Source organism: Trachurus japonicus, chromosome 24, assembly GCF_045865225.1.
Source record: "Trachurus japonicus isolate A0001 chromosome 24, Traja_1.0".
Classification (NCBI taxonomy): domain Eukaryota; kingdom Metazoa; phylum Chordata; class Actinopteri; order Carangiformes; family Carangidae; genus Trachurus; species Trachurus japonicus.
In genome coordinates this window covers 3,229,508-3,256,839 of record NC_140930.1, presented here as the reverse complement: position 1 = coordinate 3,256,839, position 27,332 = coordinate 3,229,508, and the positions used below count along the sequence as shown (strand labels likewise).

General features: G+C 42.4%; 1 protein-coding gene across 1 annotated transcript in view; it reads right to left on the bottom strand.

Annotated features, from left to right (window-relative positions):
- LOC146961147 (uncharacterized) overlaps positions 1-27,332 on the bottom strand; it is a 119,785-nt gene that overhangs the window by 14,651 nt on the left and 77,802 nt on the right. Inside the window, exons 10-15 of the mRNA XM_085771670.1 lie at positions 13,989-14,162; positions 13,337-13,510; positions 9,620-9,666; positions 9,398-9,477; positions 4,516-4,530; positions 3,406-3,446 (exon numbers count right to left, since the gene is read on the bottom strand). Of these exons, the coding sequence (XP_085627796.1) occupies positions 3,406-3,446; positions 4,516-4,530; positions 9,398-9,477; positions 9,620-9,666; positions 13,337-13,510; positions 13,989-14,162 (531 nt within the window). The remainder of the gene's footprint in view (positions 1-3,405; positions 3,447-4,515; positions 4,531-9,397; positions 9,478-9,619; positions 9,667-13,336; positions 13,511-13,988; positions 14,163-27,332) is intronic.

Genomic DNA, 27,332 nt, shown 5'->3' with positions numbered 1-27,332 from the left:
GTTTTTCAGTCAATGATTCAAAAGGATCATCTGGCGGCCGCGGTACCGACCGCTCCTCCCATAGGCCTACCGCTTCATGTCAAATGACGGACGGGAGGGAGAGAGAGAGAGCGTGTGTGTGTGGATGGGGGGGGCGGCGCTGTTCCGGAAAAGTGTCAGCGGGCGGAGCTCTCGTTTTTCCAGACTGGCCCAGGGGGAGTATGAGGAAGTACCGGGAGGTGGAGTCACTTGAGTTCAGCGCATCCTGACGTCAAGTCTGCCAGCACTTCCAATTCGCCCGTTTGGAGACACGATCTCAAAAAAGTGTAGAAATCAATGAAGGGAGTGAACAGACTTTTTTCACCTCCAGGTGTCAGAGAAAGGCCACGGGAACACATAGGACCACTACAAAACCTGTAGAAAGTGGATTTTGCATAATATGGGCCCTTTAAACCCTAAGACAGATGAGAGGTGTGCACTATAGCACACTAATCACAACATAAACAAACACCATGCGTAACAGGGATGGAATCAGGAGCATCTCAGCGTAAAGGACGCTCTCTCTCTCTCTCTCTCCGTCTTTTTTTTCTGTGATGAGAGATGCTGAGTTTAGGCTATATACTGACTATCTGATACCGAGGCTGTTGTGGTTGGCTAAGAGAGATGATGATTTGTGTTTTGTTTTTCATTACGGCTGCGTGACGACGCGGTCGCTCACCCGCTAATAAATTAATAAGTAAGTAAATAAATAAAGCGGATCATCACAACGGCACAGTGCGTAGTCTCAACACGGCAGTGACATGCAGTCATCCACCCTCACAGTCCTGCTCTTGGGACATCCGCAGCTGCTTTTCAGTCCCAGTTCGTCCCTGCTGTGTTAATTCAGTTTCCATTACGCATGCCAACAGCCTTTGATCTGACGTCACATGTGACGGGACAATCTATATAGATATAAATTCACATGTTGATTCCATTAGTTGCATTAAGTCTTAAATAGTTCTATCTTCCGACAGCAATCACTTACATAGAGTGTTTGGTCTGAAACACGGGTCTGTCAGTCACTCTGCTCTGCTGTAAGCCGAGGAGAAAACTTTTCTTGTATCCTACAAGTTTTATCCAATGAGGAGAGAGAACGGTATGGAGGGCTGTGTGTGCAGCCAAGGGATGCACGTGAATGTGGTGACGTAGGGACGAGGATCCACAATAGATCCATGACGAGGGCGGGGGCTGCTAACTCCATCGGCTGACAAGAAGTTATGGTGCGTTCAAGGCAACCCGTAACTCGTGTTTTTCCGTACCAGTTCGATCCGTACCAGTTCGATCTGGTACGAGTTCACGGGTCGGAAGTTACGAGTGGCTGTTATAGTGACTTTCACAGGTAAAACAGGTGCAACTGGTCAGAAAAACACGAGGTACGGGTTGCCTGGAACGCTGCCAAGTCGTAAGTCGGGAACACAGCATTAGCCCAAATGACCGGATTGCTTACTTCTGCTTTAAATAGTGGTTATTGTGGTTATTTATTGCATTGAAATGTGCCTGAAACTGTGTGTGCAATGCGCACAGGGCAGCCAAACTTCCACTGCACCGGCTGCGCTTCGCCATGTAGACCTGGTTTGAGGTGGCGAGTTTTCAGCACACCCTCCGTGGGGCATTTTCTCACGAAACTTAGACTGCGCCAAGCTGAATCTGTGACCCCCTGCTGCGCTGCCACACCCATCTCGGCGCAGCGCGATCTACCAATCTGCCAAACTGACCGTGAGCCAGGCTGCACTGGTCCAAACTTGCACTGCACCGGCTGCGCTACCCTGCGTGACCTGCGCTGCACCGATTATGATCTGATGTAGGTTTCTTCTGTTGACTGAACTTTGTATGAAGTTAATCAATAAATAAAGACTATTCATGGCATTATTTTTGAATGCGTCTCCACTTTATTTATAGTTAGGGATGTCTGATAATATCAGCCTGATATTATCATTAAAATGTAATATTGTTCCATATTGTTATCGGTTTTTCTGATTTAGTAAGGAATTAAGTAGCGGCAGACAATTTAGATGCACAAAAGTCCATGTGCTCTCACTACAGGCTGTTCTGCTGTAAACAAACACACATGATGATGGTGTCGCAACAGAACTACACAGCTGTCACTCGTAGTGTCCAGTGATATGATTGGCTGTTTCAATGAGCCAGACAGAGAGCATCCTAGATGATTGGCTGTGAGACTCCCTGATTTCCTGTCTCTGCTCCGATCTTCGCCATCGCACACATTGTAGCAATTCTTCCCCATTCAAGTCAATCAGCATGTGAGCACTGCGGTACAATGCACAGCGTTTGCAGTGAGCAATGGTTTAGTTCAGTGGCGTGCACAGACTTTTTGAAGGGCAGGGGCAAACAGGAAAAAAAAGGGCACATATAGCGTGTTCTCACCACTGAAGACGGCACTTGAGCACGAATATTGGCTACTAGAGGTCACTTTAGCACGCGTTTTTCAACAATTGGGCCAGAGTGCGTTGTGTGTGTCTGTCTGTCTGTGTGTGTGTCTTTCCGTCCCGTTCCCCAATCAATACTCTATTTTTTTTTCATAAACTTCGAGTTTGAGTAACTGACCGAGATAACCAATCCATCAGTCCTTTGTGCCTAAATCTAACCAACCATGGAAGGCACCAGGCAATATAAACCAATCAGAAGTAACGTATGGCGGGTCTTGGCGTCTCTAACTATTTCATTACAGCACGCCACTACACACGAAACAGAGACAACAGCGCGTGGTCAGGTCATCGTAACTATTTTATACGGAGCAAAGGGCCCGTCAGGGTCGCTCAGCGGGCGTGCTATGACGCTCGCAGCTCAGCATATTTAATCGGAGATTTCATCCCGAGTTTCAGTGACGGTGAGCGGTCTGACGCTGCTTCATTAACGCCGCCGCTGTTTCAGAGTCGGGGCAGACGCACAGTAATCGACACCGGAACAGTCACCTGTTACTGACGTTAGCCTTGGACATCAAAGTTTGGTTGGAGCTCAGTGAGGCAGTGAGACTGCCACCACCCACATGTGACATTTAAGACTGCCTACACAGACTCCCCACTCAGTTGTCAAGACCAAAGAAGTGTTTTGGATGATGAAACTGTCCTCATCCACCCGGCTTTAACTGACCACTCTTCAATATTTCTATAACTTCACATTTTTAAACAAACTTACGTTTGGGTTCTGAGATGCACTGTGTGAAATTTCTCAGTAGATCATTACGATTAATCTTCTTCAGGATTGTTATGGTGACTTTATCAGTGTTTTCACAGTAGGTCTGGATCATTAGATCCACTGTGTCTTCCCTGTCTGCTTTCTCCAGTTTACTTATTGGGATTTTTGGGAGGTCTTCTAGGCTCTGCCACAGGTGCCGCCTGAAGTTTTTAAAATCCTTTTTTCCCAAACCCTCCAAAGTCTTCAGGAGGATCTCTCGAGGTATCTTTTTGCTGCAAGAGGAAAGACAAACAGTTTAAAACTGGGTTTAAACTGTATGACTGAATTCTGACAGTTTTTTTTAAATTTCTATTTCAAATTTCTGTTTTTTTGTGCGTCACTTTTTGCAGTTTACAGGGGTAAGAAGAGATGAACAGCTCACAACAGGTAAACAGATGGTCAGATGGATTCAAACCTGTCTGAAACTCTGGTCGCCTCTCATAATGGTATCACACAGCTGAGGCAGAGCCACAAGCTGATTCCCCTGAACTCAGTGTTTTCCCTCTTTGAGCCTGTGTGAACCCATTGTGTGTCATCGCCACTGGTTAAAAAAATCCTAGTGGAAACACTGCACCTGAATCTCTTCTTAGAACAGCACAAATGGCCAAGGCATTGTGGTTCTCCTTGTGCATTCCCTCAAACAGCCATCAGGTTGCAGGTTCTGGGTCAGACAGCTTTATTTCCAACATATGTGAGTAAATAGCAAGACTTATGAAATTACAGTTTGTATGACGATCTAAAAGCTGAAACTGGTTCATTTGTTCCAATGAACATTTGATCAGCAGAACTCTTGGTACTTGAACCACAGACAGAGTTACTGACCTTCACTCTGCACTGTTAACATCTACCTGATGTTTATCTCAGGGCTTTAATCACAACAGCAATTAGGAACTCCTGCAATTTATCAACTCTTTTTTCAGTGATATTCCTTCACCTTTTTCCCAAACGTCAAAAACGTAAGCCGGTTTTGCTCTTTGGTGCTTCCGGTTTCATTAGTCATGGTAAATGCATGGATTCTTTTTTTTCAGTGAAAACCTGTAAAATGCATGTATCATCACACCATCTTTTAACAATGTATATCACACAAATTGACATCCGTGTTAAAAGCCAGCGTTAATAGATCCATGCGTTTACCGCAACTATGACTGAAAACTATGGAAACGTAAACGTACAATTCCATGCAAAACCGGCTTCCAGTTTTGACCAGAGATGATGTTTGGAAACTTGTGGATATCTTTACATTTTTTTTATATATGTATTTGTGCCGTCCAGCAGAATTTAACTGTATATTTCTACAATCACAATAAAGCCTCTCTGCTCTGTTCTTCTGATCTCGTTGTGAGAGACAACATCTTGTTGATTTAAATGAGTTATTCACTTTTATGTATAATAGTAGTAAAACAATAATGCACTACCCTGTCACCCTGTCACATAAAAACCTCCTATCAGATAACAGCAGTATCTCCAGTAATCTGAGTCCTGGACAGTTAGAGATCCTCATCTCACCTTTGACCTCTGGTCTGGCTCTGCTCCCCACACAGAGTGGTTTCAGAGGGGGGGGGCTCCCTCCTCTCTGTCCTCACACTGAGCCATAGCTGAGCCTCCACCTGCAGGGAGAGCTGCACTCAGTCAGAACAACACGGTTTACACACCTGTCCACCACAGTGTCATTCTGCTTTCAACCAGCAGGAGGTGCTGAAGGAAGGAAAGTTCAAATCCTTCTGACATCAAACTGTTCTTACTTGCATTAATGTGTTTATCCTCATAAAATCATTGAAACATGAATCAGCTGAACAAAGACGACACTCACCAGGTGAATTCAGACCCACATCCAGTCAGAGTCGCTCTTCCTTCACCTGTAGAGGAAACACAGAGAGAAGCATCAGCATCAGTTTATAATCACTTCACAGTCAAAGTGAAGTAGAAAACAGGGAACTGCAAACAGGAAATGAGAGAAAAGCAACAGAACTTACAGACTTTCCCTCAGGACTTTAACATGTGAGGATCTTCATCAGTTTCTCCATCAGTCAGTGACAGTCGACTGGTCTCTGAGCTGCTGTCAAAGCAAAGTGAGGTGAAACAACACAACAGGTAGACTTTTCTGAGAAGTCATGTGACACAACTGTGACTTTGTGGTTGACACAGCAAAATGTGCAAAGTGCAAAATGCAGCACGTCTCTGTCTGTCTCTGGGCTGGAACTGAGGAATAGTTCACCAAAAAGTGAAATTCAGTCATTATTGACTCCCCCTCATGCTGATGAATACTCCGGAGTAGTTTTTTATTCCTCTTTATTCCTCAAAGTGCATCTGGAGACCCGGGAGGCCAGTTCGTCATCCAACCAAAACTTTGTATGAGACTTTCTTTTATTTAGTGTACTCGTAACTCACAACATAAGACTGCATAATAATGTGAGTCGTAAGTGTAAAGGCCAGAAACTCATGCTGTGTCATCACATTTTGTTTAAGCCATGCCCAGTGTGAAGTTTTTCTGTACTGGGGAAGCTGGAAGTTAATTCCACCATGACTCATATGTGAGTGTGTGCTAGTCTCGAAAAAACATGCTTAAAGAAGCTAAAGAATATTTCCCCCTTTGTCCGCAGCAGCTCAGCAGGTCTCAGACTGAGACATCAGAAATGTTCCCTTTCCTTTTTGCAGCAGCAGCTCAGTAAACAACTAACGGCTTTATTAATAAAATATGTTATTGATTAGAACATCTGCTTTAAGGTACAGAAACACCAATCAATACTTAGTTTGTTGGATTCCAATATGAACGCTGACATGTAACGTTTATACTGTTTATTAACGTTTATACTGTTTATTCATGTAACTGAAGACACTTAGTGTTTCAGTTAAAAAAAGAATCATTGGTTATTGGGGAAAACTAATAGAAGGTAAGGAAAGTAAACTGAGCAAAATAATGTATAACTGTCTATTTAGTCTGTATAACTCAGGTGCATTTAAGTCACCATGGATCCTGCAGGTTAAGCAGATATTGGATGAGTGTGGGTTGTCATATATTTGGCTCTCTCAAAGATGTGTTAATTCTGACTGGCTGAAGCTAACTGTCGAACAGAGACTGAAAGATCAGTTCCAGCAGACATGGATAAGTGAACTTGGCAGTATGACATCATGTGACATCTATATTGAGTTTAAACAAGAGTTTAAGTTAGAAAAGTATTTATTGTGTTTAAATCAAAAGTACAGACAGGCCATCTGCCACTTTAGAGTAAACAACACCAGAATACCAAAAGTTATTGGAAGGTACAAAGGATTGGATAGAAGTCGGAGGTTATGTGATCTATGTAAAGACGGTCAGATTGATGATGAGTTCCATGTTTTGTTTGAATGCAAGAACACATGTATTGTATATCTAAGAGAAAAATACCTCCCTAAATACTATGTTTGTCGCCCATCTATGTTTAAACTAATTTTGTTATTACAGTCTGATAAAAGAAAAGTTATTTATAAACTAGGTGCTTTTCTGAAATGTGTTCTTCCTCTGTTTAAGTGATTTTGCTCTGTCCTGGTCAGAGACGTATATGTACAAAGCATGTACAGCCTTTGCTGCCTCTTGCTATGTCTGATTATTTGTACTGTTTTATTGTTTGTGCGCCATACCACTTGCGTGGTCGTGAGAAATAAATAAAGTAAAGTAAAGTAAAAAGAACCTAAATGTTCTTATGAAGCTGCAGTGGATTTATCGTCTTCAAGGTCGTTTCAGTGTCACTTTTAATTAAACAGACAGGAACTGTGTCAGTCACATATAAACTTTACAGTTGGTCATAGTGAGGTCACAACAGGTAGATCTATAACTCCGCCCCCTTTTCTGTCTGCAGAGGAAACACAGAGAACAAAGACCAGACTCTTCAGACCTCAGCTTGTTTTATTATTATTATATTACAGCTGTAATGAGTCAGAGGTTTATTGTTGTACAGATTCTCAATGTTGATTTGTGTTATGAGGTGTTTTATTGTTTTATGTTTTACATAAAGTAGCCTATAAATTATATCAGTGATTGGTGGTGCTGATAATTCAAGTTAATGTGTAATTGGACTTATTTTGTCTTCATGTATTTTACATCTCATGTAAGGATCACATAATAAGAAGCCTATTGGTAATGGTTACTATCTATTGTTAATAAGTTTAAAGGTCAAGGTCAAGGTTTTTTTATTAATACCAGCTGGTAAATTTGTTATGTAAATGAACATTGGTCATGAAGCTGTTCAGTCTTTTATGATGAATTTAATTACAATTTACAAACAACAAACATTTTCTTCAGTTTAACCTATAAAAGCTGAATAATCCTTATACTTAATGAGATCAGACTGATGCACCAACACTTTCATCTGAATATAACCATTGATTTATTCTATTAATTGATTTGGATCCTCTTCCTCAGGGTCACATATTTCAACATAACACTGAACAACAATTAAAAAAGATAAAGATAAAAAATAGAAATCTTGAATCAAAGCACTGGGAATCAAACCTGTTCATTTCTATTAACATCACAATTTATCTTATTGATCCAAAGAAACAGTCACGTTTAGTTTTAATATTCTTTACATTAATTAATCTGATGATTTAATGTTTCATTAAAGCAGAAGTAAGTGGTCCGGTCGTTTTCGCTAATGCTGCGTTCCAGGCAGGCTTTTGAAATCGTAAATTACAGCTTCAAGTCACAACGTACGACTTTGTAGCATTCGAGGCAACCCACTCGTGTTTTTCCGACCTGTTTTACAGGTGAAAGTCACTATAACGGCCACTCGTAACTTCCGACCGGTGAACTCGTACCAGATCGAACTGGTACGACTTCACGGTCGGAAAAATACGAGTTTCCTTGAACGCACCATAACAGTCCTCGTCCCTACGTCGCCACATTCACGGAGTTCCTTGGCTGCACACACAGCCCTGCATGCCGTTCCCTCTCCTCATTGGATAAAAACTGTAGGATACGATAAATGTTTTCTCTTCGGCTCAGAGCAGAGCAGAGGGACTGAGAGACCCGTGTTTCAGACCAAACACTCTATGTAAGTGATTGCTGTTGGAAGATATAACTATTTAAGACTTATATTAACACAAATATATCACTTACTTCTGCTTTAACTCTCCTCCTCTGTGTATTTACACCTGAACTCTCCTCACCTGAAGCCTCGAGCTGTGTCTCGATTCACCTGCACCACACTGACACCTGCAGGTGAGCTGCTGCCACTGCAGCCACACGAACCACACACACACGTGCTGTTTAGTTCATATCAACAAAACAGGGGATACATAAACAAATGTATGAAATAATAACAGTGAAATCAGAATAGGAACTATTGAATGTGGATATTTTGACATCAGCAGTGAGCAGTTTTTGAAAACAGAGAGTAAAGTTCATACATTCTTGCATTATTTTAATCTGTTTATGTTTTAAATAGCTCTTAATCTGTGTTGTTTTACAGTTTTCCTCCATTGGTTTGGCTCATTTATTTATCAAAAAACATGGACAACCACTTGGCAACTGTTCACAAGAGAATAGTATTTCTCATTCATTTCATCACATTGCAAATCTCTTAGTATATGTATTTGCAAATGATTAAGTAAAGGTTTCCAGAGTTACAAAAAAACATGAATGTGTTATTAACATGATTCTGAGCAGATTAGAATAGAAAGCAAAGTGAAAGCTCGTCCACCACCAACATTTAAAGCACAGGACTGAAGCTGCTGTCACTTCCAGAGACTCTCCATCCTACACATCAACCAGAGACACTGAGGCACCAGAGGGGATCCAGAACCCAGGATACAGAGGTTGAGTGAAGGTGGTGTTGAAGGTGTGGAGGTGGATCAGTCTGTTAGAGGAGACTGTGTAGAAGGACAGAGAGCCAGCAGGACAGTCTACATACACTCCTACTCTGTTGGAGACAGTGAAGCAGGAGGAGATTGGTGTTTGTCTGTTGTTGTGCCAGAGAGAATAACCACCATCATGACAGATCAGACTCCAGGACTGATCATTCCATCCAAACCAACAGTCAACACTGTCTCCTTTCCTTCTGATTCCTCTGTAACTCACTGATATATGAACCCCTCCGCTCCTCTCCACCTCCCAGTAGCAGCGACCAGTCAGACCAGTTGAACACAGCAGCTGAGACCATTTATCAAATCTGTCTGGATGATCAGGATATGACTGATCCTCTGTCACGCATGTCACCGTCCTGTTGTTGTCAGACAGTTTGAGGCGTCTGTTCACTGTGTTCATGTCAACTTCAAGTTCACAGGCGTCTGATGGAGAGAACAAGACACAACACAGCTGCAGTTCATCATCTGATGGTTCATTGATTGATTATTGAATCAACATTGTATTTAAAGACAAACTGACAGAGAGCTGCTGTCTGATCATTAGTCACATTAAATCCACACTTACACTTCCTGAGACCAGGTTTTAACCTGTGCTCTCCACCATGGTCCAGCCTGGAGGAAGAAACACAGTCAGAGTGATTTTATATCTAAACTGTTCAACATGTAGTAGTTTGTCAGAAGAAGAAGAAGAAGAGTCACCGCTGATCTCCTCTGTGTTTTTATTGATGTTCCTCAACAGAAGGGGAAATATAGGTCACTAAAGTCGTCTCTTATAATGAAGTGAATTTACATCTAAACCAATGAAGTGTTGACTGACTGTTCACAGATCAGTTTAACAGCAGATTCTATGTGTTTACTGTCATTTACAGAGCTGTGAAAAAGGATTTGCTCTGCTCCTGATTTCTTACTTTTTTGCATATTTGTCACACTTCAATGTTTAAGATCATCAGACAAGTTTTAACATTAGACAAAGATAACCCAAAATAAAAATAAGTGAGTTCTGACTTTTTTCTCAGAATTCTCCAGAGACCGAGCTCCAGCCCAGTCTCCCTGCTCCTCTCACCCACACATGAGCGTAGTTGATCCAAACGACCCCTGTTTTCTCTATTACAACACATGCTCCTAAATTGTGCAGCTTAGGCTAACAATAACATGTTATAAGTCATAATAAGACCACAAAGAAATTAAAATGGAAATAACATTTAATATTTGTGATCTTTGAACAGTGTTATATTAAAATATACTATTAATATTATAATGTTATGTTACATGATTATCCTATACTAATATTTATATTATTAATACAATAACATTCAAAAAAGAGGAATGAATTAATATTGAAATATCTTGTCAAATTGTCATTTTTTAAAAGTTTATTGAATTTACAATTGATGTTCAGTCATCATCAATGGGTTTCTATAGGGTGTCTCAGCTCTACACATATGGGGTATGGTTGAGAGGGGACCATGGTAAAAATGCACCTCATGTTTATGATCTGATTGTGGAAAAAATAAACAAATAATAAATGATAGAGTTCTGTATTTCTAGTCCCTTGTTTTGTACTGTTTGTACTGTACTGTACTGTTATCTTCTGTTGAACTGGATTTCTTGTTTACCCCCTGTCTGAGACTTAGGGGCCTTTCACACCGAGCGCGGTATGCGCTGCGCCCACAGCGAGGTACAGCGCAGACAGGCGCAGAGCAGGGCGGCAGCGAGTTGCTCAGCGACCGAACAAACAAGACAGGATTTAGGGGGGTATGTTCGCCAGGAGCTACAAAATGAGCGTTTCCAGGTGAATTTTAGCATCAGGCTGAGAAGGGAGCAGTTTAACAGCCTGTTAGAGAGAGTTGGTCTCATCCTCAGGAGGATGACAACTCACTTCATGCATCCGTCACTTTAACTGAACGTCTGGCCGTTTGTTTTCACTCTGCAAGCGGCTGATTTTGTTTCAGACTCCACTACATCCTCTCCTATTGGACGCGCCGAGATGTCGTCACAGCACGCTGCGCCCAGGTTAAAACATTTTTAATTCGGGCGCACCGCTCCGCCACGGTATGCGCCCACCTTGCGTGCTGCTCAGCTCGGCGCAGAGCCGTTCGCCTGTGCGCCGCGGTAGCACATACACAATGAATGGGTTTGCTGCCGCCTTCCGCCGCCTTCCGCCGCCTGCCGCGTTCGGTGTGAAAGGCCCTTTAGGCTCGTTGACTCTTGTTGCTACTTTGTTTCCGTTGTAGTTTGATTTCCTTGTATTAACCTTTTTCTAAATAAATACTTTTGCCAATTGAGTCTGCATTTGGATCCTCCTATTTAAAATGTAACACATTTAAATATTTAAATGTGACAAATAAACGGAGGCCTTATGCTGCAGACTGTAAAGTCCCTGATAAATCAAAATCAAATTATTTGACTTGAGAATGTAATGTTAAAAACTTTAAAATTATAAAGTTGAGGTTCATGGAGAATGAATATTCCTGTGTGTCATTTCCGTCAAAGTATTTTTCTTTAAATGTTGTTGAATTAATCTGTGTCTGATCTTTGTTTGTATTTAAAATGTGTAACAATGAAGAAAATATATAAAAAGGTGCCTGAGGTGAAAATAGACTTAAAGGGATAGTTCATCCTAGAATGATATTTCGCTCATTATCTACTCACCCTCATGTTGACTAAGGGCTGGAAGAAGTTTCAGAGTCCACCGTCCCTTCTCTGAGTTACAGGGGGTCTTGGAGTAGCAGTGCATGTCCATATAACGGTTGCAAAGGGACACCAGAGCTCTTCGTAAAAAAACACACACCAAAAAACATCCAAATACCTCCATGATGCTCGTATGTAATGTCCGTCTTGTGCTGAAGCCCCAAATTGCGTAATTGTCCCGAAAAAAATTAAATAAGTCTATATTTTAAGCTTGTTTGTAGCGGAAGCTTCTCGAAGCTCCTCTTCCTGGTCCGTCCAAATCTCGCGTGATTCGCAGTAACCGCACTGACACCGGCGCAAATCACGCGAGATTTGGACAGACCAGGAAGAGGAGCTTCGAGAAGCTTCCGCTACAAACAAGCTTAAAATATAGACTTATTTAATTTTTTTCGGGACAATTACGCAATTTGGGGCTTCAGCACAAGACGGACGTTACATACGAGCATCATGGAGGTATTTGGATGTTTTTTTGTGTGGGTTTTTTTACGAAGAGCTCTGGTGTCCCTTTGCAACCGTTATATGGACATGCACTGCTACTCCAAGACCCCCTGTAACTCAGAGAAGGGACGGTGGACTCTGAAACTTCTTCCAGCCCTTAGTCAACATGGGGGTGAGTAGATAATGAGCGAAATATCATTCTAGGGTGAACTATCCCTTTAAAACCAAAGTAGTGAACAAATTCAAACATTGACCTGATGATGGCGCTAGATGGAAAGTCAGAGGACAGGGATGACAGGGATAACCGGGGGGTATGCCCCCCTGCATAAACGTGGTGACGTTGGAGAGCAAAGTTGTAAGGCTGGACACATGAAGAACTTTGTGCTTAGCCGCAGTAAGTACTTTAAAATATGCAAGGGGCTCTGATGCAAACATCTTAATTACTTTGTTATTAACCTCACTGCAAAAGCCAGAACAGCTGATCAGAACTAGGTCAATAAACTCTGAGCAGGTGGAGCGCAGATGACAGATTCAGCAGCAGTAAGTAAGAACCAGAGCCACTTACTTCACTCAAACTGAAGGTGAGATTTTAATGAGTATGAACACATAAAAAATGAAAATCTAATACAGCAGCTGCAATGAAACAGCGTGAGATGGGAAAAGAGTGTGTGAATAAGTAATTCCCTGACTGTGTGTTATAAAGAAAAGCTGACATTGGTGAAGAATCAAACCGCAAAACATAAAATCTGCTCCGATGATAACGAAAATTCACAATGTGTAATAGCCTATAAGATGATGAGGGAAATTATAGACTGCATTGTTTCTGCTATGTACAGTAAGCAGCAGCAGAACTCTGTTTATCAATAAACAACATCTGAGGTTATTAATGTCCACAAGTTCCGATTTTTATCTGATTTACAAAAGTTAAAACACTGTTCTAACACAGTTCAGACTTGGAAGATGGTCTCTAATTAAGGGATGTCTCCATTTGGTCAAAGACTTGAGAGGAGGACCCATGTGTTTGTGAATTCAGGCCGACTCACTGCTCTGAACACAACTAAGAGAAATAAGACGTCCTTCATGACGACTGACCGAGTAGGGAAACATGAAACACAGGAGAGAGACTTGTTGAGTCCTTGTTGTCTGATTGTACCTGAGAGTCTCCAGTCTCCAGTCTGAATCCTTCAGTCCAGCGGACAGCAGCTTCTCTCCTGAGTCTCCTGGATGATTGTAGCTCAGGTCCAGATCTCTCAGATGGGAGGGGTTGGAGCTCAGAGCTGAGGCCAGAGAACCACAGCCTTTCTCTGTGACCAGACATCCTGACAGTCTGGAGATAGAAAATGTGATAGACTCAAGAGTCTTAGAAAATCACATCGACAGGAAAATCCTGCAGGTGTTGAGCATCTTCACCAACAAGTTACAGAAGGATGTTGAAGATCAGCTGTCCAACAAACAGCTGTATCCTGACCTGAGAGTGTCCAGTCTGCAGTGTGGACTCTCCAGTCCACCAGACAGCAGCTTCACTCCTGAGTCCTGCAGGTTGTTGTTACTCAGGTCCAGCCCTCTCAGATGGGAGGGGTTGGAACTCAGAGCTGAGGCCAAAGAAGCACATCCTTCGTCTGTGACCAGACATTCTGACAGACTAGAGAGAGAAAATGTAATGGACCTCCAATTTTACAAAATCATGTGTACAGAGATGTTGAGAATCTCAACAGACCGCTGAACATCTCAACAGATGTTGAGCATCATCACCAACAACTTACAGAAGGATGTTAAAGCTGTCTAACAAACATCTGTATCCTGACCTGAGAGTCTCCAGTCTGCAGTGTGGACTCTCCAGTCCACCAGACAGCAGCTTCACTCCTGAGTCCTGCAGGTTGTTGTTACTCAGGTCCAGGTGTCTCAGACTAGAGGACTGGGAGCTGAGGACTGAGGACAGAGCTTCACAACTTCTCTCTGAGAGTTTACAGCTGCTCAGTCTGAAGAGGAATCAGGAAAACAAAAGTAAACAAATAATTATATTTTTGTTATGACAAAAGAAGAAGATACAGTAAATGTAGATGGATATATGTGCACATACAGAGCTTTAGTTGAAGCTTTGACCACTGGTAGCAGCCTCAGAAGAGCCTCATCTGAAGTAGAGTATTTCTTCAGGTCAAACACATCCAGATCTTTTTCTGATAACAGTAAGATGAAGACCAGAGCCGACCACTGAGCAGAGGACAGTTCATCTGTGGAGAGACGTCCTGATCTCAGGGACTGTTGGATCTGCTCCACTAGAGAACAATCATTCAGTTCATTCAGACAGTGGAACAGGTTGATGCTTTTCTCTGCAGAGGGAGTCTCTTCAATCTTCTTCTTGATGTACTGGACTGTTTTCTGATTGGTCTGTGAGTCACTTCCTGTCTGAGTCATAAGACCTAGTAGGAGAGTCTGATTGGTCTCCAGTGAAAGACCCAGGAGGAAGCGGAGGAACAAGTCCAGGTGTCCATTTGGACTCTGTAAGGCCTCGTCCACAGCACTCTGGTACAAATGTGATGATTTGGCTCTGAACAGTTTGAAAAGTTTAAAGGTCAATTTCTTTCTTGACATCAGGTTGCGTCCAGAGTTGATGAAGGTGAGATGAACATGAAGAGCAGCCAGAAACTCCTGAACACTAAGATGGATGAAGCAGAACACCTTGGCCGCCTGGTACAGGCCTCTCTCCTCTTTAAAGATCTGTGTGAACACTCCTGAGTACTCTGAGGCTGCTCTGATATCGATGCCACACTCTGTCAGGTCTGATTGATAGAAGATCAGGTTTCCTTTCTGCAGCTGCTCAAAAGCCAGTTTTCCCAGAGACTCAATCATCTTCCTGCTCTCTGGACTCCAGTGTGGATCTGTCTCAGCTCCTCCATCATACTTGACCATATTCATTTTGGTCTGAACCACCAGGAAGTGGATGTACATCTCAGTCAGGGTCTTGGGCAGCTCTCCTTCCTCTGTGGTCTTCAACACCTCCAGAACTGTAGCAGTGATCCAGCAGAAGACTGGGATGTGGCACATGATGTGGAGGCTTCGTGATGTCTTGATGTGGGAGATGATCTCTCTGGCCTGCTCCTCATCTCTGAACCTCTTCCTGAAATACTCCTCCTTCATTGGGTCAGTGAACCCTCTGACCTCTGTCACCATGTCAACACATTGAGGAGGGATCTGATTGGCTGCTGCAGGTCTTGTGGTTATCCAGAGGCGAGCGGAGGAAAGCAGGTTCCCCCTGATGAGGTTGGTCAGCAGCACGTTGAATGAGGTGGACTCTGTCTCATCAGTCAGGATCTCAGTGTTTTTGAAGTCCAGAGGAGGTCGACACTCGTCCAGACCATCAAAGATGAAGACGACCTGGAGCTCATCAAAGCTGCAGATTCCTGCTGCTTTGGTTTCAGAGAAGAAGTGATGAACAAGTTCCACCAAGCTGAACTTTTTCTTTTCCTCTTTCAGCACATTCAGCTCTCTGAAGGTGAAGGGGAATATGAAGTATATGTCCTGGTTGGTTTTGTCTTCAGCCCAGTCCAGAGTGAACTTCTGTGTTAAGACTGTTTTCCCAATGCCAGCCACTCCCATTGTCATCACTGTTCTGACTGGTTGGTCTCTTCCAGGTGGGGCTTTAAAGATGTCTTCTTGTCTGATTGTTGTATCTGGTCTGTGTGGTTTCCTGTACACTGCTTCAATCTGTCTGACCTCATGTTCATCATTGACCTCTCCAGCCCCTCCCTGTGTGATGTAGAGCTCTGTGTAGATCTGGTTCAGAAGGGTTGGGTTTCCTGCTTTAGCGATGCCCTCAAACACACACTGGAACTTCTTCTTCAGGGCAGATTTGAGTTTACATTGGCAGCCAGTGAGAATCTCTGTATGAATAAAGGACCAATGACGTCAAAGAGAAGTTATTATTGTAGTTATTGCATAGAAAGCATGAATCATGGAAACTCCTTCTCTGTTATCATTCAGCAGGTTTTTATGAAATAATTGTTCCAAAGAGATCAATTCCTTGCCATGTAAGCATTCACTGTGAACCTCTCCCAGGGGTCTTCAAGATCAAGAGACAGAAGACACTGAGACAGCCTCAGTCCACAGAAGAACTATGGCAAGTTCTCTAAGATACTTCAACAACCTGCCAGTCAAGTTCCTGGAAGAACTGTGTGCAGGTGTTTGGAGGAGAAGGATAAGGGGCCGCCATTCCGACATCCCACCAGTCCAACATTGGCCTCTAATTGTCTACATTTTTCTAAAATTTTCTATCAAATGTCCCGTCATTCCGACAATTCTTTCCTCCTATAGTCGGAATGACAGTATTTTTTTCTTTTTTTAAACATCCTGCCTTTCCGACAATTCCTTTAATAGCGTATTTTTTCCCCAAAAGATTTTGCACTGGTTGGGTTTAGGCAATGAAGAAACGAGTTGGTTAAGTTTAGTAAAAACACCAGGTAGAGGCTAGACAGGCAGACTAGTCCCTGTCTGCGTTCTGCTGTGGAATTACACGCAACCATGTGGGTATTCCTCTATCAGCATGTCTTAAAGAAGGGAGGAGCCTGTTGGGTTACGCACATTCCCTTATATTAAAGCCTTGTCGGAATGGTGGGACGTTCGCATGTCGGAATAGCGGTATGTCTAAATGGTGGGATGTCGGAATGTAACCGGCCTTAACAGTGTCTGTGTGTCTGTTTTTCTGTCTGTCTGTTAACAAATAAACAATGTTAATTTGTAGAATGCATCCAGTGGGGCATCACAGTAAAAGTAGTCATACAGTAATGTGTTCATTCCTGACAGGAGATAGGCCTATGTTAATAATCAGTTTTGGGGCAAAAAGCTGCATATCGGTATTGGTTATTATGGGAAATTAGGGCGCTGGACAACATCGGAATATCGGATATCAGTAAATTTCCAGTATCGGACATCCCTACTTATAGTGCCTCAAATTCTCTGAGGAGGAATATACTCGTGATCACTGATCGCATTCACAGAGCAGCAAAAGTTATGACCTGACACTGCTCATTATCAGTCTACACACTTAGACAATGATATATGAACAAAGGAAATTAAAGGGTAGCATCAATAGTGCATGTGACTTTCACTTAATTGTGATACTTTAAAATGCAATAAAAATAATTTTATAGTGTCTTTTGAAGCCAGATGGGTGAGCTTCGACAGTATACGACAAATACTGAAGGTTAAAGCAGAAGTAAGCGATCCGGTCATTTTGGCTAACTTCTTGTCAGCTGATGGAGTTAGCAGCCCCCGCCCTCGTCATGGATCTATTGGTCCTCGTCCCTACGTCACCACATTCACGCGCATCCCTTGGCTGCACACACAGCCCTTCATGCCGTTCTCTCTCCTCATTGGATAAAGCTTGTAGGATACAAGTAAAGTTTTCTCCTCAGCTTACAGCAGAGCAGAGTGACTGACAGACCCGTGTTTCGGACCAAACACTATAAGTGATTGCTGTTGGAAGATATAACTATTTAAGACTTATATTAACACAAACATTCCGCTTACTTCTGCTTTAAGTTTAAGAGATCATTTGGGATCAACAAGAATCAAGAGACGTCCAGTCAGCTGGCATTTACTTTTCTGAAACACCTAGACACTGATGCTTCTGCCTGCCCAACCCATCAGTGATCCTGGCAAAGCTGAGTCAGCCACACCACCCTGTTGCTCTGGCTAAGAACAGTGTGAGGAGTTGAAAACTGTAAACTACCAGTTTCATTTGTGGGCACAAACCTCCTAATGGGATTTAAGAAGCTGTTCAGCCAACAAGCACTGCAACTGCAGCCACATACTGTAAATAAAGACTGACTTCATCTCTGTGATGACACGTCTCTGACCTCAGAAACTCAGTGAAACTCCTAGCTGATCAAAAAATGGACAAAGGGGACAAATGCTCACCTGTCATTCAAAAGGGTCTCCATAACTTTAGCTGTTAATTAAGGGTAACAGGTAAGTTCTATAAACAGTCGTCATGGAGACCAAAGCTGTTTCTGTCCCAGGCTGTAAATATTGCCAACACTGCTGGCCTCATATTTCAGCCTTGGAGGTCAAAGTTTGGTTGGAGCTCAGTGAGGCAGTAAGACTGCCACCAACCACATGTGACATTTAAGACTCCCTACAGAAACTCCCCACTCAGTTGTCAAGACCAAAGAAGCTCTTTGGATGATGAAACTGTCCTCATCCACCTGGTTTTAACTGACCATTCTTCAATATTTCTATAACATCGCATTTTTGATCGAACTTACTTTTGGGATCTGAGATGCGCTGTGTGAAATTTCCCAGTAGATCATTCTGTTTCATCTTCTTCAGGATTGTTTTGGTGACTTTATCAGTGTTTTCACAGTAGGTCTGGATCATTAGATCCACTGTGTCTTCCCTTTTTGCATTCTCCAGTCGACTTTTTGGGATTGATGGGAGGTCTTCTAGGACTCCTCTCTGACACAGGTGCCACCTGAATGTATAAAAATCATTGTCTCCCAAATCCTCCAAAGTCTCCCAGAGGATCCCTGGAAGGGTCTTCATCTTTTCGCTGCAAGAGGAAAGACAAACAGTTTAAAACTGGGTTTACACTGTATGACTGAATTCTGACTTGACTGTTTTTTATAATTTTTATTTCAAATTTTTATTTCAAATTTCTGTTTTATCGTGCGTCATTTTTTGCAGTTTACAGGGGTGAGAAGAGATGAACCGCTTCCAACAGGTAAACAGATGGTCAGATGGATTCAAACCTGTCTGAAACTCTGGTCGCCTCTCATAATGGTATCACACAGCTGAGGCAGAGCCACAAGCCGATTCCCCTGAACTCAGTGTTTTCCCTCTTTGAGCCTGTGTGAACCCATTGTGTGCCATCACCACTGGTTAAAAGAATCCTAGTGGAAACACTGCACCTGAATCTCTTCTTAGAACAGCACAAATGGCCAAGGCATTGTGGTTCTCCTTGTGCATTCCCTCAAACAGCTATTAGGTTGCAGGTTCTGGGTCAGACAGGTTTATTTCCAACATAGCAAGACTTTCAGTGTGTATGACAATCTAAAAGCTGAAATTGGTTCATTTGTTCCAATGAACGTTCGATCAGAACTATTGGTACTTGAACCACAGACAGAGTTCACCTTCACTCTGCAATGTTATCTCAGGACTTTAATCACAACAGCAATCAAGATTTCCACAAGATCATTTGTTATTCTTCATTGTCCTATTATATCCACCTTATATCCACCGAACGTCAAAAACGTAAGCCGGTTTTGCTCTTCCGGTGCTTCCGGTTTCATTAGTCGTGGTAAATGCATGGATTTTTTTTTCAATGAAAATCTGTAATATGCATGGATCATCACACCAGCTTTTAACAATGGATATCACACAAATTGACATCCGTGTTAAAAGCCAGCGTTAACTCTTTCGCGACTATTGACGAGTTAACTCGCCACAGCCTGCCGAACGTTCACGACCATCGACGAGTTAACTCATCAAAACCGTTTTTTTTTTTTTACAGATTATGATAATAGACACTCTGAGGTACCCTGTGTGTGAATATGGTAGTCCTCTGATATGTAAAAACTGTTTTAAACTACAATCAAAACATAATGTTTTTTATAAACTGTGTAATCTGGGTTTTGTTTGAGTAATCGGTCTCCTTGAACGCTGCTCTGGGGACAGCGTGCAGCGCTGTGCGGCTGTCGGTTACAGTGTTGCGACTTTCTCGCTAAATCTGCCCGAAGCACTCAGCGGCGGCCAGTCACACAGGAGTGTCACAGAGCTGCTTCGCTGCAGCCACACGGCTGCACTCCACGCTGCCACACACCCCAGGTACACCACCGGTAAAATGAGCCGATTGCCACTTGACACAAAAGTGCGTTTTTCTCTGAAACTAGAGCGGGAGCTCCGTTTTTGGAGAAACCCAGCTCTCTTCTTCTCCTTCGTACTCACGAACGAAAAGCCGGAAAAACTTGCCGTTTTTTCGAGGAGCACATTGGAAAGTCACTCTTCAACCACGTGAAAACCGTTTGTTTCTAGGTGATGTACAGAGTTCGGTGCGACATGAGAAAAAAGGTAAAAAATAGCCAAAAACATGTGGTCCTGAGCGGATGTGCTGAGGAATTAGTGTGGTCGCGAAAGAGTTAATAGATCCATGCATTTACCGCAACTATGACTGAAAACCATGGAAACGTAAACATACAATTCCATGCAAAACCGGCTTCCAGTTTTGACCAGAGATGATGTTCGGAAACTTGTGGATATCTTTACATGTTTTATATATGTGTTTGTACCATCCAGCAGAATTTAACTGTATATTTTCTACAATCACAATAAAGCCTCTCTGCTCTGTTCTTCTGCTCTTGTTGTGAGACTGAAACAATATCTTGTTGATTTAAATGAGTTATTCGCTGTTATTAGTACCAATAATAGTAGTAAAACAATAATGCACTACCCTGTCACATAAAAACCTCCTATCAGATAACAGCAGTATCTCCAGTAATCTGAGTCCGGACAGTTAGAGATCCTCATCTCACCTTTGACCTCCGGTCTGGCTCTGCTCCCCACACAGAGTGGTTTCAGAGGGGGGGGCTCCCTCCTCTCTGTCCTCACACTGAGCCATAGCTGAGCCTCCACCTGCAGGGAGAGCTGCACTCAGTCAGAACAACACGGTTTACACACCTGTCCACCACAGTGTCATTCTGCTTTCAACCAGCAGGTGGAGCTGAAGGAAGGAAAGTTCTAATCCTTCTGACATCAAACTGTTCTTACTTGCATTAATTTATTTATCCTCATAAAATCATTGAAACTGGACTGGGAACATGAATCAGCTGAGTGGTAGAACAAAGACGACACTCACCAGGTGAATTCAGACCCACATCCAGTCAGAGTCGCTCTTCCTTCACCTGAAGAGGAAACACAGAGGGAAACATCAGCTTCAGTTTGTAATCACTTTACTGTCAAAGTGAAGTAGAAAACAGGGAACTGCAAGCAGGAAATGAGAGAAAGAGTGAGAAAGAGAGGAAAGCAACAGAACTTACAGACTTTCCCTCAGGACTTTAACATGTGAGGGTCTTCATCCATTTCACATCAGTCAGTGACAGTTGACTGGTCTCTGAGCTGCTGTCAAACAGGAAGACTTTTCTGAGAAATTGTGTCACAACTGTGAGCAGAGTGGGCATTACTTTGTGGTTGACACAGCTGTTGCTCAATTTAACTCAAGTGCAAAATGCAGCACGTCTCCGTCTCTGGACTGAGAACATGAATCAGCTGAGTGGTCGAACAAAGACGACACTCACCAGGTGAATTCAGACCCACATCCAGTCAGAGTCGCTCTTCCTTCACCTGTTGAAGAAACACAGAGAGAAGCATCAGTCAGACAGTGAACACAACACAAAAGACAGGAAGTAGAAAACAGGGTACTGCAAACAGGAAATGAGAGAAGGAGTGAGAAAGAGAGAAAAGCAACAGAACTTACAGACTTTCCCTCAGGACTTTAACATGTGAGGATCTTCATCAGTTTCTCCATCAGTCAGTGACAGTCGACTGGTCTCTGAGCTGCTGTCAAAGCAAAGTGAGGTGGAACAACACAACAGGTAGACTTTTCCGAGAAATCATGTGACACAACTGTGAACAGAGTGGGCATAACTTGGTTGTGGCTAGATGACATACATGAGCTGCAGGAAGTGTGAAAATTGTTGAGAACTCTTGACTGGTTAGGTTTAGCAAAACTGACATGTACAGGTGTAAAATAGGGGGGGGGAGCAAAGCGTACAGTGCGTACGGAAAGTATTCAGACCAAGGGGGCAGTTGTGGGTCTGAGAAGTGAAGCTCACTTCCGCGTTCAACAAACTGCAATCCCCTCTTCTTCCTCTGGGGGCTGGTGTCAGAAGGGAGCATTCCCCATAGACCCCCATGTTAAAATCGCCAATTTTACATCCTCAGTAAACATGTTAAAAGCCTGGTGTCAGAACGTTTTTTTTTCTCAATCGATAGTTTCTACCCCCACACACACTCTGAGGGGGGTGAATTTTTTTTTAACTCTACCGTTTTACTGTTATTAGGTTAAAACTCTGACCAATTAGGGCGCAGAAACGTTGAGTGACAGGTCCGCGCAGCTCCGTGGACAGCTGCTTCGAGGCCAGTGGGCGGGTTCTCGGCCGGCCAATCCAACATGGCGCTGTCCAAGGCCGCCATATTTGAGTCACAAAAACGACTCCCCAAAACCAATGGGTGACGTCATGGACGCTACGTCCATTCTTTTTACAGTCTATGATTCAGACCCCTTTAAATTTTTCACTCTGTTTCACTTCCATTTGCTAAAATCCAAAAAGTTCATTTTATTTCTCATTAATGTACACTCAGCACCCCATCTTGACAGAAAAAAACAAAAATGTAGAAATTTTTGCAAATTTATTAAAAAAAGAAAAACTGAAATATCACATGGTCATAAGTAACCCTTTGCTGTGACACTCATATTTAACTCGTATGCTGTCCATTTCTTCTGATCCTCCTTGAGATGGTTCTACTCCTTCATTGGAGGTTACAAAAGAATTTCTGCAGCACTCAAAGTTCCTAAGAGCACAGTGGCCTCCATAATCCTTAAATGGAAGAAGTTTGGGACAACCAGAACTCTTCCTAGACCTGGCCGTCCAGCCAAACTGAGCAATCGTGGGAGAAGAGCCTTGGTGAGAGAGGTAAAGAAGAACCCAAAGATCACTGTGGCTGAGCCAGAGATGCAGTGGGGAGATGGGAGAAAGTTCCACAAAGTCAACTATCACTGCAGCCCTCCACCAGTCGGGGCTTTATGGCAGAGTGGCCCGACGGAAGCCTCTCCTCAGTGCAAGACATATGAAAGCCCGCATAGAGTTTGCCAAAAAACACATGAAGGACTCCCAGACTATGAGAAATAGGATTCTCTGGTCTGATGAGAGGAAGATTGAACTTTTATTATTAATTAGCATTAATTATTAATTAGCATTAATTCTAAGCGGTATGTGTGGAGAAAACCAGGCACTGCTCATCACCTGCCCAATACAAAGGGCTGCAGTGATAGTTGACTTTGTGGAACTTTCTCCCATCTCCCCACTGCATCTCTGGAGAAGAAAATAATTTCTTGAGATAAGCCAGTAGCAGTCTTCTTCGTTAGTTTTAATTCAGCTAGTCGCCACCACTGCCCCTCATGGTGACTGGTGAGGAGAGCGGCCTTTTGTGAATCAGCAGCTGTGAGTTTGTGGATCTGTGTGGATCTCGACAGGAATGTCTCAGAAATACGTCATTGAGGAAAGAGATGCGTGTGTGTGAATGGTGATCCACAAATGCAGAGTCACACTTCACAAACAGAATTTTAGGTTTTACAAATGGCTTTTTTGTTTTTACAAATGGCAAATTATACATTTACAAATACCCAATATATTTACAAATACACATTTATTTGTAAAAACCAAAATACAAGTTACAAATTAGACATTTGTATTTGTGGATAGCAAAACACGTGTGCAAACCAAGGAACATTTGTAGATCACCCTCTGTGCATTTACAGGTATTTATGAGACAAAAATAACTCCATACTTCCTGCAGCTCATGTACCCCATCTAGCCACAACCACGTGACTTTGTGGTTGACACAGCTGATGCTCAATTTAACTCAAGTGCAAAATGCAGCACGTCTCTGTCTGTCTCTCCTCAGGTGTTAAGTGAACGTGAGCTCAGATTATGGTTGATTCTTTCGCTCCATAGTCACTGTATAATAATAATGATTTACATTTATAGAGCACTTTTCTCATTTTATATGATGTGTTTTTTAAAAATCCAAGGTAATATATTTGCTTCTGTTTTACACTGTGTTTACATTGTGTAATGAAGTGATTTCCTGTTGTTGTTTTTTTTTCTGTGTGGTTGCTCTGTCTATGATGTTTAATGTCACTTCCCATTTTGAACAGTTCCAAGTTTTACTTCTTGATCACTGCAACACAACACACACACAACAATCAGCCACTGCCACTCAGCTCATCACAGGTGAAACTATTCAGCTAAAAGCTGCTGGTACCACCAGAACCACTGGTTTGTGTCATGACACTGATGCAGGGAAAGTGAACAGATGATAAGTCCACTTCACTGACTGTCACAAAAATACCTTGTAAGAAGGGGAGCTCCAGTGGCTCCCCCTAGTGGACAAATTCAGAGTCAGAGGAAGGATCACCAGGGGCCGGTTGCACCAACTGGTCTTAAAGGAATAGTTCACCAAAAAATTAAATGGTGGATTTTATTCCTCAAAGTGCATCTGGAGACCCGGGAGGCCGGTTCATCGCCCAACGAAAACTTTGTATGAGAGTTGTTAAGAGACATTCTTTTATTTAGTGTACTCAGTGGTTATGATACACACAACATAAGACTGTGTAATAATGTGAGTCGTAAGTGTAAAGGCCAGAAGCTCATGCTGTGTCATCACATTTTGTTTAAGCCACGCCCAGTGTGTTGTTTTTCTGTACTGGGGAAGCTGGAAGTTAATTCCGCCATGACACAAGAAATATGTGAGTGTGTGCTAGTCTCGAATAAACATGCTTAAAGAAGCTAAAGAATATCTCTGCCTCCGTCGGCTTATTCTCAGAGTTCAGCGCGAGAGGTCCCTTGAGGTTATACTGACACCTATGGGTGACCGTCTGCTACCACATATCACTACACAAACTGTTTCTATAGGAGGAGGAGGAGGATTCGTGGGCTCCTCTTCCTCCTGTTTGTGCTCTCCCACTGTGTGTTTACCTGCTGGTGAATGTGAAAGGACGTCAGGACAGTTCACACAGACGAGGTGGACCAACATGGACCACCATGCTCTCTGCACACACTCCTCCTCCTCCTCCTCCTCCTCCTCCTCCTCCTCCTCCTCCTCTGTGGACGTCAAACAACCCAGAATATTTCCTCCTTTGTCCGCAGCAGCTCAGCAGGTCTCAGACTGACACATCAGAAATGTTCCTTTTCCTTTTTGCAGCAGCAGCTTCGCTAATTAAACCACTAACGGCTTTATTATTAAAACATGTTATTGATTAAAACATCTGTATACGAGTTATATATCAGCATTCATACAAACTACATATTGATTAGTGTTTCTGTTCCATGTTTATATTGTTTATCCATGTAACTGAAGAACGTTAATGTTCTTATGAAGCTGCAGTGGATTTATCGTCTTCAAGGTCGTTCCAGTGTCACATTAAACAGACAGGAACTGTGTCAGTCACATATAAACTTTACAGTGAGGTCATAGTGAGGTCACAACAGGTAGATCTATAACTCCGCCCCCTTTTCTGTCTGCAGAGGAAACACAGAGAACAAAGACTCTTCAGACCTCAGCTTGTTTTATTATCATCATATTATCATATTACAGCTGTAATGAGTCAGAGGTTTATTGTTGTACAGATTCTCAATGTTGATTTGTGTCATGATTGTTATGTTTTATTTTTTACATAAAGTATAAATGATATCAGTCTTATTGTTGGTGCTGATAGTTTGAGATGAAGTGTAATTGGACTCATTTTTGTCATATTTTAACATCTCATGTAGATTTAATAATAAAAAATAGAAAAAGAGTTTAAACCTGAGACTGAATACATCTGGTCAAAGGATCACATAATAATAAGTATTGTTACTGTAATATTGTTATTGTTAATACGTTTAAAGGAACATTGGTCATGAAGCTGTTCAGTCTTTTATGATGAATTTAATTACAATTTACAAACAATAAACATTTTATTCAGTTTAACCTGTAAAAGCTTTAAACTTAATGAGATCAGACTGATGCACCAACACTTTCATCTGAATATAACCATTGATTTATTCTATTAATTGATTTGGATCCTCTTCCTCATGGTCACATATTTCAACATAAAACTGAACAACAATTAAAAAATAGAAAGATAAAAAATAGAAATCTTGAATCGAAGCACTGGGAATCAAACCTGTTCATTTCTATTAACATCACAATTCATCTTATTGATCCAAAGAAACAGTCACCTATTTACACCTAAACTCTCCTCACCTGAAGCCTCGAGCTGTGTCTCGTTTCACCTGAACCACACTGACACCTGCAGGTGAACTGCTGCTAATGGTTTTATTTCTGTTTCACACAGCTGGGTAAAAAAGAGTCTGGCAATCAGTAGAATCAGCACAGTTTGAAGAAAAGATCTGTATAAACTTAAAACTTAAACTTAAAAGACCTTTATTGTCCTTGCGGAAATTTGTGCTGCACAGCAGCTCAACAATCATCACAATCCCACTCAACACATATCATACTTAGACAAATCATACATTAAAAAAGAAGCATCATACGTATAAATAAAAGTAAAAGTCAAGGTGTGTGCAAGAGTCCAGGGATCCCGTAATGTGTGGGTGTGAATGTGTGTGCATGATTAAGATATGGGGGGGGGGGGGGGTCAGCGCGAGTTGTTTAGTAGAGCCGTGGAGTGAGGGACAAAGGAAAACTTATATTTGTTTTTCCTGCAGCGTGGAACCCTGAAGCGTCTCCCAGAGGGCAGGAGCTGGTACTCCTCGTGTAGCACATGTGCAGGGTCCAGTGTGATTTTCCTGGCCAGCCTCAGGGAGTGCTCAGTCCAACTGTGGAGAAAGCCACTCTCCACAGATACGCCTGCCAGCTTGGAGCAGATTCTCAGGAGTCTCTGTATCCTGCCCTTTAGCTGGACAGACAGACCACAGAACCAAACCGGACAAACGTACAGCAGGACAGATTGAATTGTGGAGCAGAAGAACAGATGTAGAATGTCTCTACTAACTCCAAAAGATCTGAGTCTCCTCAGAAAGTGGATTCTTTGTTGTACCTTGTTGCAGATGTAGTTGACATGGTCTGACCAGGAGAGAGCGCTGTCCACATAAACTCCCAGGTATTTGAATGATTGAGACTGTTTGATGGGTTTGTTGTGAATAGTTATTGGGATTAAAGCAGAGTTACTGTTTCCAAAGATGATTTCTTCAGTTTTGATTGAGTTCAGGATGAGGGCGTTCTTTTCGCACCAGTGCACCATCTGCTTTACACTGTCAGAGTAAAGTTCTGGCCGCTGCTCCTCCGTCATCAGTGCCACTAGTGCTGTATCATCCGAATACTTAATCAGATAATGGTCATAATATAGCCATAATAATGATAGAATAATAACA